Source organism: Nyctereutes procyonoides, unplaced genomic scaffold (genome assembly GCF_905146905.1).
Source record: "Nyctereutes procyonoides isolate TBG_1078 unplaced genomic scaffold, NYPRO_anot_genome, whole genome shotgun sequence".
NCBI classification, from domain to species: Eukaryota; Metazoa; Chordata; class Mammalia; order Carnivora; family Canidae; genus Nyctereutes; species Nyctereutes procyonoides.
Genome location: NW_026575049.1, coordinates 11076504 through 11093683, shown reverse-complemented (window position 1 = coordinate 11093683; position 17180 = coordinate 11076504). Strand labels below are relative to the sequence as shown.

General features: G+C 42.7%; 1 protein-coding gene across 1 annotated transcript in view; it reads left to right on the top strand.

Moving 5' to 3' along the window:
* Positions 1-4953: 4953 nt before the first annotated feature.
* The window catches only part of CPM (carboxypeptidase M), a 72676-nt gene continuing 60449 nt past the window's right edge, over positions 4954-17180 (top strand). Inside the window, exons 1-2 of the mRNA XM_055328486.1 lie at positions 4954-5029; positions 5958-6120. Coding sequence (XP_055184461.1) covers positions 5961-6120 — 160 coding nt within the window. The 5' untranslated portion in view covers positions 4954-5029; positions 5958-5960. The remainder of the gene's footprint in view (positions 5030-5957; positions 6121-17180) is intronic.

Here is a 17180-nt window from a genome sequence, read left to right as displayed (position 1 = left end):
ATTTGTTTACTGCTAATTTTCTTGATAGTGAGTTAAAATAAAAACCCCACCTGTGTTTAACTGTATTTGTATGAGAATTCTTTTTTAACATTTTGAAATTACACTTTTGACATTTTATAGGAGTACAACTTGGTCAAATATTTAAAAATCTTAAAAACACACATGCTCTTTTACCTAGCAATTGCTTATCTAAGTATTGATCCTAAGAAGATAGGATGTGCCCAAAGATTTAGCTCTAAGAGTGATCATGGGTGTGCTGTATATAAAAGCGAGATAGAAACAACTATGCGACATTAGAGGACTGATTGATACCTAAATTTGGTTTAAGAATGGTTTTTTTCTGGGGAAGTGGAATTTGTAGGTTGCTGAAATTTCTTTTATGTTGTTCATATTTTGTGACACTTTTGGAAGAAGAAAAAAGAAAGCTTAAGGATCACAAAGTCTAGTTACACTTCTCATTCTTGTTGACCTCTGTTGAGGTATGTAGCCCATAGCTATAGTCTTTCCCTCTGTTCCAGTTGCTGCCACTTACTCAGGGACCTTCGGCGTCTTTGAGTAGGATTGATCTCCCACTCTCACTTTTCAGTCCTTTCATGTCCCATTTCCAGTGGCCTTCTTCAGTTCTATAATTCACTTCATTCTTCTTCACTTCTGCAATTCAGCACAAAGAATTTTAGACCCAGTGTTCATTCATAACTGTCCATCTCCGATGTTTCTGTGCTTTTTGCTTTGTTCTGCTTTTAGGTGAAAATGCCTTGTTTTTCCGATTAAAAGAAGAAACACATTTGCTGTAAAATTTCTTCAGAAAATACAGAAGGTTTCAAAGGAGAGAATCAAAACACTGCAATCCGGGGCATACCACCCAGCATTTTTGCAACCTTTTAAACTTGTTGTCAGGAAGAGTTTTTTGTTTACTTTCCAAAATGGAAATTTTACTTTTATTCTTTTTACTTTTATCATCTTGTTTCTGCCACTCGATGATTTACGTTTCCAACCCATAAATACAGATCCGCATCATCATTATTATGGCTGAAAAATAATTTATTTTATGGATGTAATATTCTTTATTTAACCCAGGATGTCTCAACCTCAGCACTAATATTTGAGGCTGGACAATTTATTATGGAGCCTGTACTGTACATGGTAGGATGTTTTGCAGCATCCCTGCCATTTACAGGTTACATGCCAGTAGCACCATCCCCCTAGTCCTGACAACCAAAAATATTTCCAGCTAGGGGCACCTGGATGACTCAGTCAGTTAAGCATCTCAGACTCTTGATTTCGGCTAAGGTCATGATCTCAGGATCCCTGAGATCCAGCTCTATATCATGCTGTGTTCAGTGCAATAGTCTGTCCTTCTTCCTCCCCACCCCCCATCGCTTCCCCTCTGCCCTTCCCCACCCCCCATGCCTGCAAGCCTGTGCATACCCACTCCATAAATAAATAAATAAATAAATAAATAAATAAATAAATAAATAAAATCTTTTTTAAAAACATTTCCAGCTATTCCAAATGTCTTCTGTGGGCAATCTTGCTCCAGTTGAGAACCACTGATACAATCAATCTGCTATTATTCGACATTTACATTTATCTATTTTTTTTTTACAAATAAAAACAATGCTGTTAAGGGCGCCTGGGTGGCTCAGTCAGTTAAGCATCTGCCTTCGGCTCAGGTCATGATCCCAGGGTCCTGGACTCGAGCCCCATGTTGGGCCCCATAGGGAGTTGGGGAGTCTGCTCTTCCCTCTCCCTCTGCCCCTCCCCCCACTTGTGCTCTGCTCTCTCGCTCACTCTCTCAAATAAATAAAATCTTAAAAAAAAAACAAAACCAGTGGTATTAATAAAGATCCTAACACATAAACTCAGCACTTCTTTGAATTACCTGCATAGCTTAAATTCCTAGAAAAGAATATATTTTAAATGTTTAGACCTATTCCCAGATAGCCTCCAGAAGTGTTGTCTCAAGTCACAGTATCATTTAAACAGCAGAAATGCCATTTCCTCAGATCTTGTCCAAGTGCTCTCCATCTTTTACATCTTTCTTAATGGAAAGCAAAACATAATACTACTTTGCCCTTTAAACTTAAGAATTCAAAAAAAATAAACTTATGAATTCTTTGATTGCTAACCAGTTGGTAGCTTTTGCTATGTTTATTGCTCATTTGTAGTACAACTTCTGTGAGCTGCCAATTAATGTCTTTTGTCCATTCTTGATTTTTTATTTATTTATTTATTTATTTTTAATTTTTTTTATTTATTTATGATAGTCACAGAGAGAGAGAGAGAGAGAGAGAGAGGCAGAGACACAGGCAGAGGGAGAAGCAGGCTCCATGCACCGGGAGCCTGATGTGGGATTCGATCCCGGGTCTCCAGGATCGTGCCCTGGGCCAAAGGCAGGCGCCAAACCGCTGCGCCACCCAGGGATCCCCCATTCTTGATTTTGTAAGAGCTAATAATTCTTTCTTCCAGTTTGTAATTTCTCTGGTCAACATTGATGCTGAGTTTTCCTTTACAGAAGGTAAACATTTTTCTGTTGTCGAATTATCGGCTCTTTTTTTTTTATCAGCCTCTTTATTGGGGTTTTACTGTTAGTGGTGTTGTATTTAGAAAGATCACCTTTGACATCTTATGTTTTAGTGTTTTACTGTATCAGACCAACCTATTTTTCCTTCTTTCTCATCACACCTTAAGCCTTTGCAACCTCTAAACCAGTGCAAATCAAATTCAAATATGCATATGAATTAATTGGAATCGTACTAAAATTCACGTTCTGATTCAGTAGATTTGTAGTGGGCCAAGGGATCCTGCCTTTCCAAGGGGCTGACCAGCGATGCCAGTGCTGTTCCTGGACCACACTTGGAGTCCCTAGGTTTTAGACCTTCAGCCCTCAATCCTCTGTACTCTACCTCCATTCTCTGGTCAGCTCTCCTCTAGATTTGCTTCCCTCCCTACCTACTATGAACCTCAATGTAATTTCAATTATACTTCACCCCTTTGTTTTTCTGGGACAACCCTTGCGGTGTCCACCCAGGACTGACAAAGCCACCATTTCTCCAGTCTCCAGCACCACTGAAGTAAACCCTAGAGCTGCTACTTTCTTCTATAACAAATGTATCATTTCTGAAGTCAGATCTGCAAGCTTTCCCTTTGTTCCTTGTCAGCATCCTTTCCCATTATTATAGTAACTTTGCCTAAATGTGACCTCCTCAACCCCATTCTGTCTGCTTGGAGGCCTCTGAGTCGATGAACAACAGTGAAAGACCCTCTTCGAGCCATCTAGTACAAGCCACATTTAGCACAGTCACTGCTGCATACTTTCTAAAAAGCTGCTCAAAACCCCAACGTCCTGTTAACCCCGACTCTTAGAAGTCTGCCGAAAGGCTTGTGAATGAAACTAGAGTATTAGTACACCACCGCGCACAGTCCTTACAACTTTAGTTAGGCAGGTGTAATCATTTCCATTTTAAGGACCAGGAAAGGACGGCACAGCGAGTTGACACAACCACTGAGAGTCAGAGCATGGATTAGCACCCAAATCGGGTACCGCTAGTCTTGGGGTTTATCCATCCAGGCTCTGCTGCCTGGGAATCACAGGAGGCCTCATTGTTCCCAGGAGCTCAATTCTACAATAGTGTCTGTATCCGCAACAAAGAAGAGGCAGGCAAATCGGTCGCGGGTTTCAGCTCCTGAGGGCATGTTTGATTCACTCAAGGCACTTTTTAAATAATGTCCTTTCCAGGACCTCATCGGGAGAAATTCTGTTCAATTAGTTTTCAGTGGGACACTACTATTTTTAACCAGTTGAAGAGGAACGTTATCCCAAATCAGTGCTTTTCAAGCTTTTTAGACTTGCTGCACCCTTGGCATGAACCTCCAATTACTGACAGGTAATGTGTGACAGGTGCCTGAGGTCTTTGCCCTCACCACAGACCGCCTCTCGGGTTGGGGTGCAACCTTTGTTACCCCTAGTGCAAACGTAGACCACGCAGTCCTCCCAGAAAGCAGCATTTAGGAAAGGAAGAAATTGGCCTAGGGAGGATTGGCGGAGGGAGTGTTGGACTTAAAAATCGCAGCTTTGCTTTCTTCCATGTGATTTCTAGTGTTAAATTTAACTGATTTAATCAATCTCATCCGCCAAATAAATTTGTCAGAAATTTTCCTGTACTCCACAATTGGCAATTTAAAACTTCGACACCCGTGCGTTCTTCTCTCCTGAATCCCAGCGCAGGGCTGGGCAGCCTGGCGCAAGTGGGAGCGCGGGCCCTAAGCTCCGCCGCAGGGGCCCGTGAGGGCAGGTGGGGCTCTCCCCGCATCCTGGGTGCCAGGTGAGCCAGGGCTCAGGAGCCCGTGAGGGCAGGTAGGGGCTCTCCCCGCGTCTGGGCGCCAGGTGAGCCAGGGCTCAGGGCTCGTGGGGCCAGGTGGGGCTCTCCCCGCATCCCGGGCTCCAGGAAGCCAAGGACTCAGGAGCCCGTGAGGGCAGGTAGGGGCTCTCCCCGCGTCCGGGGCACCAGGTGAGTCAGGGCTCAGGGCCCGTGAGGCCAGGTGGGGCTCTCCCCGCGTCCGGGGCGCCAGGTGAGCCGGGACTCAGCTCTACGGCTGCAAACTCCCAGCAGCTGGCGACACCCAAAGCCCGCGCCCCCCGCCAGGAGCCCCGGTCGCGGGGAGGACACTCTTCCAACCCTGGCGCCCGCAAAACCTGGGGACGTGACAGTCTTCCGCCGCCACCCCCGGGACCGCCACCCCCACCCCCTCCCCGCCGCCCCCGGACCCCCACCCATCCCCGCTCCCCGCCGCCCCCCGGGTCCCCGCCGCCGCGGGCCGGGATCGCCCAGGTGCGAAGGGCGCAGGGGCGCAGGGGCGCAGGGCCGCCCCGCCCCGGGGATCCGCGGGCGCCCGACTGGGCGGGCGGGACGTCCGTCAGGGGCGGGGGCGGGGGCGGGGCGGCGCCCGGGAGCGGCCGTCCCCCGCGTGGCTAAATGTCGGGTCCCCGGGGCGGCAGGCGGCGGGCGGCGGTGCGCACCGGGCAGGGGTGAGCTGGGCGCGCCGAGCGGGGGTGCCCGCTGCAGCCGCCGGGGGTCCCCCCCCCCCCCCGGGGGGGGGGGGGCCCCCCCCACCCCCCCCCCCCCCCCCCCCCGCCCCCCATTTCCCCACCAGGGACCCCCAAGGGGGGGGGGGGGGGAAAAAGCAAAAAAAAATTGGGGGGGGGGGGGGGGGGGGGGGGGGGGAAAAAAAAAAGGGGAAAAAAAAAATAATATATATAAATAAAAAAAAAAAAAATAAAAAAATAATTAAAAAAAAAAAAAAAAAAAAAAAAAAAAAAAAAAAAAAAATAAAAATAAGGGGGGGGGGGGGGGGGGGGGGGGGGGGGGGGGTTTTTTTTGTTTTTTTTTTTTTTTTTTTTTTTTTTTTTTTTGTTTTTTTTTTTTTTTTTTGTTTTTTTTTTTTTTTGTGTTTTTTTTTTTTTTTTTTTTTTTTTTTTTTTTGTTTTTTTTTTTTTTTTTTGTTTTTTTGTGTTTTTTTTTTTTTTTTTTTTTTTTTTTTTTTTTTTTTTTTTTTTTTTTTTTTTTTTTTTTTTTTTTTTTGTTTTTTTTTTTTTTTATTTTTTTTTTTTTTTTTATATTATTTTTTTTTTTTTTGTTTTTTTATTTTTTGTTGTTTTTTTTTTTTTTTTTTTTTTTTTTATTAAAAGTAAAAATATAGAAAATTTTTATGGTTGTGTGTGAGAGAGCGTGAGTAGGTAGATTTTTTATTGTAAAATAGTATAAATTGAAATAAATAAAAAGTTATTAATAGTTTATAATTAGTAGTATTTATTTATATTAAAAATTAACAAAGTAAAACAATAACCCCAATAACCCCGATAGACAGGCCGATAACGCGCCATAGAACGGCCCGAGTAACGGGCGGCCGAGAGACTGGACGTCCAAGCTCGCTCAGCCGCGCTCGTGTCCCCGCAGAGCATGCAGGTCGCGCGCCTGTGCCTGGGGCTGCTGCTGCCCGCGGCGGCCGCGCTGGAGTTCGCCTACCACCACCAGGAGCAGATGGAAGCGTTCCTGAAGACCGTGGCCCGGAACTACAGCTCCATCACCCGCTTACACAGCATCGGGAAGTCGGTGCAAGGTAGGGCGCGTCCCGGCCGCTCCGCGCCGCGTCCCCGCCCTGCGGCCCCCAGGGCGCCCGGTGCCGGCGTGGTGGCCCCGGTGCCGCGCGTCCTGCCGTCACTGTGGGGAGCAGGAGGAGGACCTGACGGACACCAAGCGCCTCCGCTGCCCTTCGCGGTCACCGAGCCCCGTGTTAGGGACGCCCTTCCTTCGGGCTGGCGCCGGTTGCCCGAGGGGCGCCCTTTAGCTTTTCTTGGTGGATGAACTTTGTGTCCGGACAGCGTCCGGGGGGCTGTCGCCTTGCGCTGCCTTCTTGTTGGCTTCCTTACCTGTGGCTTGCACCGTTCGCTTACTTGGTTTTCACGTCTCCCGTAAGCTGCAGTGATTCCGTTCTGGCGGTGAGGTTTCCGTCGTGTGCAATTAGCCCCAGGACTTACAGTGATGCCAAAACCATCATTTCTGGGGATTCCTGGGTGGCTCTGCGGTTGAGCGCCTGCCTTTGGCCCAGGACGTGACCCCGGAGTCCTGGGATCGAGTCCTGCATCCGGCTCCCTGCATAGAGCCTGGGTCTCTGCCTCTCTCTCTGTCTCTCTCTCTGTGTGTCTCTCTCTCTCTGCCTCCCTCTGCCTCTCTCTCTCTCATGCATAAATAAAATCTTTAAGAAAAACCCATCATTTCTATAAGTTTCCTTTAACGTTAAATAGTATCATTGGTAAGATTTGTGTCCTGTGTAATTAGCCCTCTTAAAGTTATGCAAAAGAGTGGCTCTGATCATGATTACTGGCTGTTTTAGAATCACCCATTTGAATAGGACGATTGCCTGATAATAAATGGATGCCAGCAATGACTGGGAAGAGCATTTTCACATTTATCATTTAATTGCTTCGTTGTTTTAGAAACTATATATTAAGTATAAATGACTATACGTTGTTTCGTTTTTATAGACAAGAATTTGAATCAGAGAGATACTAAATGTTTTACTCCAGATCACCAGATGGTAGATTTTATAACCAGGACTGGCATTCAGATCACTCTACTTAAAGGCAAAGATACTCGAGGATGCGGCAAATAGTTTATCAAAACATTCTTAATGTTTTTATGTTGGTACCTTTAAAGGGATTACCTGATGCTTAAATCAAAAGTTTGGTCAAGTTTATGCATCTCTTAATAAGGTGCGTTCAAACTCTACATCTAGGTTTTAGCTCTGAGTCTTTGATGCAAGGAGTGTCTCTTAATTACCATATTCTCAGTCATTTAAAAAAAATTAAAGTCCTGGTTTTTATATTAAAGAAGACCTATTACACAAACTTACATGCAGTACAAAATAAAAAACGCTGGGTCATGTGTGTGATGGTATCTTTTTCAAACAACGTTGCCAGAGAGTTGGTGTCAGAATTACTCTATATTGCTCTAATAATCCAAATTACAGAGGTTGGGTGTGTGAGAAATCGTGTCTTGAATCAGCATATGTACTCAGCCTTTTGAAATCCTTTCCCCCTAGGGCTAAAGAAGAGCAATTTTAAAAGATCTAAGAATACTAATTATCTTAATAAAGCAAATATGGAACACAACTATCTTGAGTTATTGTTCAGTCATCATTTAAACCACAAGATGATGAGGGTGTTGCTAATTTTAAGTACTGAGCGATCTGGCAAGTTTTGGCAATTGGGGAATCTCTTTCCTAATGTGAACCGATCCATCTTGCATGATATCAGACCACAGTAACAGTGAGAGCCCTTAGCCTCCCCCCACACTTTGTATGTCTGTACTCTTGTGGTTAAAGGACTGAGAAACTATCATGGAAAAATAAAATCTGATGCCAGTAGTCAAATGGCTGTGTTGAATATTGTTCTGAATAATTCCTCTGATTAGGAAAAAGGTTCCAAGAGGTGGGTGTTAAACTGTACACTGTGTCACTGCATGTGTGATATTATGACCATTGAAAATCAGTGCTCAATTGTTGACACCCTTTTCACTAGATAGGCAGTTTTCCCTGGCCGTCCCACCCTCTGGTGTGGGATACATTTGCTTGGCAAACAGCTTTTACCATACATGTTATTTATTTTTATTATGAACATGGGCAATGTACCTAGAAGAGAGTAATATTCCTATCTGGCCAAATATATTCTTAGGTTTTGTAAATGCACATCACCTGTATTTTTGTTGCTGTAATCATGGATCCTAGTCTGCCTTTCTCCTCAATTCACACAATTTCATTCCATATTTCTGCAAACTGACAAAGTCTGCAGATGTAAATTGGTTGCCTGCTATATAGTGTTTTATCCTCTTGGCTATGTGAATGGTCTTAGTCATTCACCTTTTTTGGGGCATCTAGGTAGCTCTGATCTGTTACAAATCATGATACAAGTTGTGATGATTATCTTCCATTATAATTAAATTTTTTTTGTTTTTTTTAAAGATTTTTTTTATTTTTATTTATTTATGATAGTCACACACACGAGAGAGAGAGAGAGAGAGAGAGAGAGAGAGAGAGAGAGAGAGAGAGGCAGAGACACAGGCAGAGGGAGAAGCAGGCTCCATGCACCGGGAGCCCGACGTGGGATTCGATCCCGGGTCTCCAGGATCGCGCCCTGGGCCAAAGGCAGGCGCTAAACCGCTGCGCCACCCAGGGATCCCTAATTAAATGTTTTAATACAAGTTGTGATGATTACCTTCCATTATAATTGGTGGGTTTTTTTTCAATTTTTTATTTCGAAATGCTTGAAACCTACACAAAAGTTGAGCCCACATATACGCTTCACCCGGATTCATCCATAGTATACTGATCATATTTCATTTGAACCTTTTGGAGGAAACCCTGTTATCTAATAACCTAGCCAAATCCTAGGTGAAACAAGAGAAGCAACTCAAAAAACTGACCACCAAATTGAGAAAAACTAGAAAGGGGACAATATTCAGTGGTTTACTCATTCCTCCATTTAGTTAAGTGAATATACCACCACCACCATCCCTTTTTTCCCCCCACTCCTAACCCCCTCTGTCTAGCACAATGTTGGCCCATATTCAGTAATTTATATGTTTGTTAAATGAATATTTGCTGAGTGAAAGCCGTGGGAAGCAAGCAAAATTGTGTGCCATTCATTGCCTGCCAGTAGGTCGCCCCCTTTATTTTATTTTTAAAGATTTTATTTATTCATGAGAGACAGAGAGGCCGAGACACAGGCAGAGGGAGAAGCAGGCTCCCTGCAGGGAGCCTGATGCAGGACTGGATCCCGGGTCTCCAAGATCGTGCCCTGGGCGGAAGGCAGACACTCAACCCCTGAGCCATCCAGGCATCCCTAGGTAGCCCCCTTTAAAGGACAAAAGTATTTATTGTGGATCCCCAACAAGCCTCTTCACACCCCCCAAAATTTTATATTTTTCTTTTTGCCACCACTTTTTTTTTAGCTTTTTAATTCCAGTTAGTTAACATACAGTGTAATACTAGTTTTCAGCAGTTCTAAACAACACCCAACGCTCATCACAAGTGCCCCTCTTAATCCCCATCACCCCTTCTCACCTATCCTGCCCTCCCCTCCCCTCCCCTCCCCTCTGGTAACTCTCAGATTTCTATGAGTCCATTTCTTGATCTTGTTTCTCTTTTTCCTTTGTTTCTTAAACTCCACATATGAGTGAAACCATAAGGTACTTGTGTTTCTCCAACTGACATCTTGCTTACCATCACACTCAAGCTCTATCCATATTGTTGTAAATGGCACGATTTCATTTTTTTATGGCTAAATAATAAATATTCTGGTGTGTGTGTATATACATATATGTATATGTATATACACACATCATATTTTCTTTATCCAATCCTCAGTCAGTGGACACTTGGCTGCTCCCCTATCTTGGCTATTGTGAATCCTGCTGCTACAAATATAGGGGTACACATACCCCTTTGAATTCGTGTTTTGGTATTTTTGGGGTAAATACCCAGTAGTACAAGTACTGGAGGGTAGGGTAGTTCTATTTGTAACTTTTTGAGGAGCCTCCATTCTGTTTTCCCAGAGTGACTGCACCAGTCTACATTCCCAACAGTGAACAAGTATTTCTTTTTCTAGTTTTAGGACCATTTAACATGAGATTTTTCTGCCATCTCAGTTTTAAGAATCTTCCATCCTGCTAAGTCTAACCTTTATCTGAATAAAGAAGGTTGCAAAGGGCAAGGAGTAGATAATAAAAATCTATTAGCAAGTGCTTTCCACCTTACAGGTTTTAATACATCACTTCAATCTCAACAACTCCTGAGTAGGTATTGTTACCCTTGAGTTTACAAAACAGGTCAAATAAGGCACGGGGGGGGGGGGGGGGGCGGGGATCCCTGTGTGGCTCAGCAGTTAAGCACCTGCCTCTGGCCCAGGACGTGATCCTGGAGACCCGGGATCCGGATCGAGTCCCACATCGGGCTCCCTGCATGGAGCCTGCTTCTCCCTCTGCCTGTGTCTCTGCCTCTCTCCCTGTCTCTCATGAATAAATAAACAAAATCTTTAACTTCCTGTGCCTTTTTTTTTTTAATTGCTGAAGCTCACACAGCCAGTAAGTGTTAGAGGATGCGAATACAGATCCGTGTACCTCCCAAGCACCTCTCTTTGCCCTTTAAAGAAGCAGTTTGACACAGATGTAGATAGCTACATGGAGATTGAAGTTGTTAGTGGAGGGTTTCAGAGTCCTGGTTTGGGCACGTTTGATTTGAAAGTATAGCTTCTGCCGAAGATCTACAGCTGGGTTGTCCATCACAGTAGGAGTCACCCGGCTATCGAGCAGTTGGAGTTGGAATGTGACTAGGGAAAATTGAGATGTGCTGAAAGTGATTTTGCAGCCTTAATGCAAAAAAAAAAAAAAAAAAAAGTTTGTGTTGATCACTTGTTGAAATAATTTAGAACTATAGGTTAAACGTATATTTAAAATTTCACCTGCTTCTTTACTTTTGTTAATGCAGTCACAGTTACTAGAACATTTTACATGATACGGCTTGCAGCATATGTTGATTGGGCTGTGCTGACCTAGACGGACATCGTTAGTAACTTTTTTTTTTTTTTTGCGTGCAAAAAGAATCCAAGTTCATTTAGAGAATTTGGAAGATACAGCAAAGCACCAAGAAGGAAATTCAAATCTCACTGCACAAAGCAAACCTTTGGTAGGCTAAAACCACTGCGTGTGCTGTTCTGCGCCTTTCCCTGCCTCGCGCTAAGCCAATGATCGTGTTTGTCCATGCAAACGTGTTATTTCCAAAATTTGACTTTTAATGCCTGCCTTGTGTCCTACCAGTGGATATCTTAGTGTCTATTTAACTTGTACCCCACTGATGGGCATGTAGTTTGTAAAGTTTTCCTGTTAGAAACAATGCCATTGTGTAGACATCTTCATAGCTAAGACAGCAAAAGTTGTTGGGATGTGGACTTTGGAACCTCAGGCCCGAGTGCAAATTCTAGACCCTCTACTCTGTAGCAGTGTGACCTGCAGTTGCTGGATAATTGGGGCACATAGTAAGTGCTACATCAAAGCTGCTGCTGGGGATACAGTAGCTGCTACAGAGGGAGAAGTTGCCCCAAAGGAAACTACCAGATTGTAGGCAGGTTAATGTATTTGATACATGTAACCAAATTGCTTTCCCAAAAAGATTGTCTTGACTTTTATGATCTCATAAGAAACGTATGCTAAGAGAAAACAACTTCTCTAAATCTTCTTTTCTTCGTAAATCAGTATGGACGTTAGTGGTTTGAAAGGTGACTGTGGTATTTGTCAGTATGGAGTTTGGGTTGTACAAGATGAATCTGTTGTAGAGAGAGGCCTACTTTCCTGCCTAGCACCCACGGTTAACAACACTGTACTGTAAGCCTAAAAATGTCCTAAGAGGGTAGGTCTTATGTTGCCTTCTTATAAAAGGCATAATAATAAGGATTATTGAAGACTCGAATTTTCATTGTTTAATGAATAGGGGAGTATTTCTCATGCTTTTCTCCCAACAACACTTACCTTCACGTATTCATTCGATAGATATTAATTGAACTACTGTGCCGGGAGTAATAACCATTTCAGATGCTCAGTAACCGCCCCCCCCAACCCGAGAATTGGTTTAGACTCCTGCCCCAAAGAGGCATGTGCTGTGTTCTCCTACACAGATCTTTGTCCACCGTCCTCAATGGGGGTAGATTTTACCTGGTGATTTTCCCTCAGAAGAGAACATTGTGTATAAAACGTTGCCACAACATTTGCCTTTCTATCACACTCTCCATTTCTCAAGTGTGATCATAAAGCCACTTTGCTTGGGACCCTGTATTAAATGTTCTTTTTTTTTTCTTGAGCAAGAGGGGGCACATATGCACACAAACAAGGGTGGGGGCAGAGGGAGAGTGAGCCCACTTGACATTCTCCATCTCATGACTCTGAGACCACGACCTGAGCCAAAATCAAAACCTGAGCCTGAGTTTAACTGACTTAAACTAAGATGCTTTCCTGACTGAGCCACCCCGGTGTCCCTAAAATGCTTATTATGATGTAAATACCGACATATTGAGGACCAAATATCAAGAAAACCATTAAAATCTAAGAACTTCTGTAATGTATGTGACTTAAAGCTATATTGGCTTGGCAAAACTTTCTGCTCCTTGAACAGTTTAAAAGGCAAAATCCGGGATCCCTGGGTGGCGCAGCGGTTTGGCGCCTGCCTTTCGCCCGGGGCGCGATCCTGGAGACCCGGGATCGAATCCCACATCAGGCTCCCGGTGCATGGAGCCTGCTTCTCCCTCTGCCTGTGTCTCTGCCTCTCTCTCTCTCTGTATGACTATCGTAAATAAAAAAAAAAAAAAAAAAAAAAAAAAAGAATGCTAAAAAAAAAAAAATAAAATCACGTTGTCTTTAAAAAAAAAAAATAAAAAAAAATAAAAGGCAAAATCCTTTTCTGAAACCTATTACAAATATTAGCTTTGTTGTGACCATTCAAGGTTTCTTAAAGATCTGCCTTTTTTTTTTAAATGCAGAAATGATTTAGGGATCCCTGGGTGGCTCAGCGGTTTAGCGCCTGCCTTTGGCCCAGGGCGCAATCCTGGAGACCTGGGATCGAATCCCACGTCGGGCTCCCAGTGCATAGAGCCTGCTTCTTCCTCTGCCTGTGTCTCTGCATCTCTCTCTCTCTCTCTGTGACTATCATAAATAAATAAAATTTTTTTTAAAAAAAGAAATGATTTAGACTTCCCCTACGTTTGTTCTATATTTTATAAGAGGAATGTGAGACCGAATATCCACAGTGACATAGAATTTTACTCTGCTTCTTAGATCTAGTAACTATTTTTATTCCAAGTTTCAAACATATCTAAACAGCAACACTTTAGGGACAAGTGGCATTTGAGACTTTTAAAAAATGACAGCCAACATCAAGTAAGTTTTACTATTTGGCTGGTACTTTACATGTTTCACCTGGTGATTCTAACAGTGGTTTGAAATACCATTATTATCCAATTTACACATGAAGAATTGAGATTAAATGAGTTGTACATAGTAAATGACAGAGGAACCAAATTATTAATGATTGAAACCAATGTCTGCCTTGTGCCAAATACTGAACCTTCTTTACTATAAAGTTTCTCCAGCTACTTTTTCCTCTGCCCTGTTCCTTACCTCCTCTGCTCTGTATGTCCTGCCCACCCCCATCTTGCCTCTGACCCTTGATCTGAAAAAGTTGGCAAGCATCCTCGATCATCCAAGAAAAGTCTTACGTTAATTTTTTTTTAATGTGTTAAGTGATTCTCTGTGGAATTCCTTGACCCCTTTTAAGTATTCGGTTTCATCTAAACCAGTTCAGATTCCATCTTTTGTTGTAAAGATAATTTTTTTTCTATATGCAAAACTCTGAGTATGAGGTGAAAGGAGACTTCTGAGATTCTGGTTTGCACACTTAAGGGGCATCCACCCACCGAAATGCCATCTCTTCGGAGACTGGCTATTCTCCTTAAGAGCAGTACCGCCCCCTGGGGGAATTTTGGAAATGTGAGCTGGAGGTTTAGGCCATAACTTAAAAATCTTTGGGGGGTGGTGGGAGAACCCATCTGATGCATTCTTCTGATCTTGTCAGCAATGCACGAATAGTTATGCAGAGGAAAGAAGCTGTCACTCACATTTCCTAATGCCCTCTAAGACCAGTTTACAGTTATCTGAACCTAACACTACATTCTGTTTTATGTACAAATAAAAATACTTTCCCATAGTCTTAATATAAACTGAACTTTTCAGGAATGTAATTGTATGTCAGTTGAGGGGAAATTCTATTTTCCGCAGCTCTGAACTTGACTGAGGGGGACTTCACATTCATAAAACCCTGACACCAGTGACCACGCAGCTGAATCAGTCAGCCTTTGTAGCAGATGCATTCGTGGTGACTTTCAGGCACAGACATAAGCATCTCACTTTCTCCTGTCTTTTAGTGAATCATGCCCCAGTTCTTACCTAGTGATCCCATACACTATTCTAAGTTGTTTTCCTTTTATTTATCTTTATATAATTTGACTGTTCTATCGATCTTCTTGAAATCATGTATGTAAATGTGTTATGCCAGCATAGTAAAGGAAGATAGATTGGACCTGAAGAAAAGAGGCATAAACTGATAGGGTTAGGAACTGTTGAAGTAAAATCACAGACCTAAAAAAAATAAAATAAAATAAAATCACAGACCTAGATTCAAGTTTATGTAGCCAGCATCCAAAAGGTGTTTGGTCTCTGTTCTTAATCAATGAATATGTGTGTCTGGAGGTAACACTGGCGGTGACAGCGGTGTCTGGAGTCAAGCAATAAAAACTGCCATTAGTCCTGTCTCCTTCTTTTAGTTTATATATCTAGAATGCCCTTTCTTTAAGAGTACCTAAGATAAAAAGAATTCTAAAGGAAGAAAAAAAAGTTTAAGATTATTTCAAATTCCAACTTGCCTCTGGGTTAGGAGAAAGTGATTTTTTTTTTTTTGAGAAAGCGATTAAATCAGATGGTCCTATCTAGTGATTTAAAGCAATTGGTGCTCCTCCTAGCTCCCTGGTGATTGAATGTAATAGAGTATGGTGGTCTGCTGAGAAGTTACTACATCCTAATTTGAGTTTGGTTAAAAGTTAATTATAGAGCTACCCTACAACCCAGCAATTGCACTACTGGGTATTTATCTCAAAGATAGAGATGTAGAGAAATAACAGGACCCCTGCACCCCAATGTTCACAGCAGCAATGCCCACAATAGCCAAATGGTGGAAGGAGCCATGATTAGGTTTGACAGATGAATGGATAAAGATGTGATGTGTGTGTATGTGTGTGTGTGTGTGTATGTAATATATTAATATGTATATATTTATATTTCTCAGCCATCAGAAGAGACAAATACCTACCAATTACTTCGATATGGATGGAACTGGAGGGTATTATGCTGAGTGTAATGAGTCATTCAAAGAGAATTATCATTGGTTTCACTCATATGTGAAATATAAGAAGTAGTGAAAGGGACCACAAGGGAAGGGGGGGAACTGAGTGGGGAAAAATTAGACAGGGAGACCCCTAAGTCTAGGAAACAAAGGGTTGCAGAAGGGTAACTGGGTGATGGGCACTGAGGAGAGTACCTGATGAGATGAGCACTGGGTGTTCTATGTTGGCAAATTGAATTTAAATCAAAAAAATAATAAAAGGAAACAGACAAGAGTTGCACATTAAGAGTGTTTCTCATCTGTAAGGATTGCTGCGTGTCGGATGTTTTAAAGTACAAACTTTCTGGTCTGTGACCCATGGCATAATAGCTGCAGCAAGCTCAGCTGGAGGGCTTGGTCTCCATTAGAAAAAGGCTGCCAACTTCAAACAAATTACCTTTAAACTGGCGCCCCGGACTTATCGTGAACTTACCCAGAGCCGCAGATAACAACAGCCTTCGTGGGGAAGGGGGGGGGTTATAAAGGCATGAGCAGACGTGCTCATGTATTGGAAGGGTTACCCTTTCGCAGAGTTCAGTGGAAGAAACCAAGGAAATCCCCCTTCTAAGTAAAGAGCTTCCCACCACTTGCTTTCCCAGATTTTTAATTTCTCTGATAAAAATCTCTGAGGAAACTAGAACCATACTTGAGCAAAACATGAACAATTATCCAAATACATGCCTAGGATACCTTTCTGACAAAGAACACAACTATGCTATGAACACAGTCAGACAAAATTTAGTACAATGTCCCATTTTTAGAGTGAGAATGGGTGTCCCAGGCCTTTTGATCACTCATTCAGTTCATTATGGCTTAGTTCTAAATGTTAACTCTCCCTGGAAGCCTTTCTCCATCCCTCGGGCAGAGTTAGCATCTCCCTGTACTCCTCTTCCTAGCACCTTCGGGGGCTTTAGCTCCGTTTGCACCTGGGGAGGGGGTCAGGGTTCAGGCTGTGTTCATCTTCATATCCTAGGCCTGGATGCGTGCTTCTGAAAGGACAAGCACTGGTGTCAGCCCTAAAGAGTTTTTCCACCCATAGTAAGTGAAACATGAATATAAATCTACTTTCATACAGTATAGAACACAGTCACCTTATTACACTATATGCTCTTATGCAGTTACATTTCCCATCTCCAGCTTTAGGTATACAACTTTGTATCGGTACATAAATTGTATGTAGTAAGTACTTCAGTCTGTCAAGTATTTTATGGTATTTTTATGGTATTTGAGTGTCTAAGAAAAAAATAAATAGAAAATAGAAAAAAATTAAAAATAGAAAAAAAATGCATTCCCCAGTTGAGTAGCCTGTATCTGAAAGTAGTATTATGGTGTAAATAAATCTAATTAAACAGTAATGAGGAAACTGTTGAATTGCTCTTTTTATGACAAATAACCTAAGTTGGAGAGGTAGATGCCGCAGCTCCAGGATAAGTCACTGGGGCGTAGGAGGTGGTAGGAGGACGTGAGTGTCTTCAGGCAGTGAAGGGGATAATTGAATTATTCTGACAAGCCTAGAGTCATCGGGTCCCCCAAATGCTAACTAAACATGTATTAAAAGAGAGTAAATATAGGAGATATGCATGCACCTCCTGTAAGAAGACTTTGAGTAAATATCCCTTGTTTTATTTGAACAGTGCAAAGAC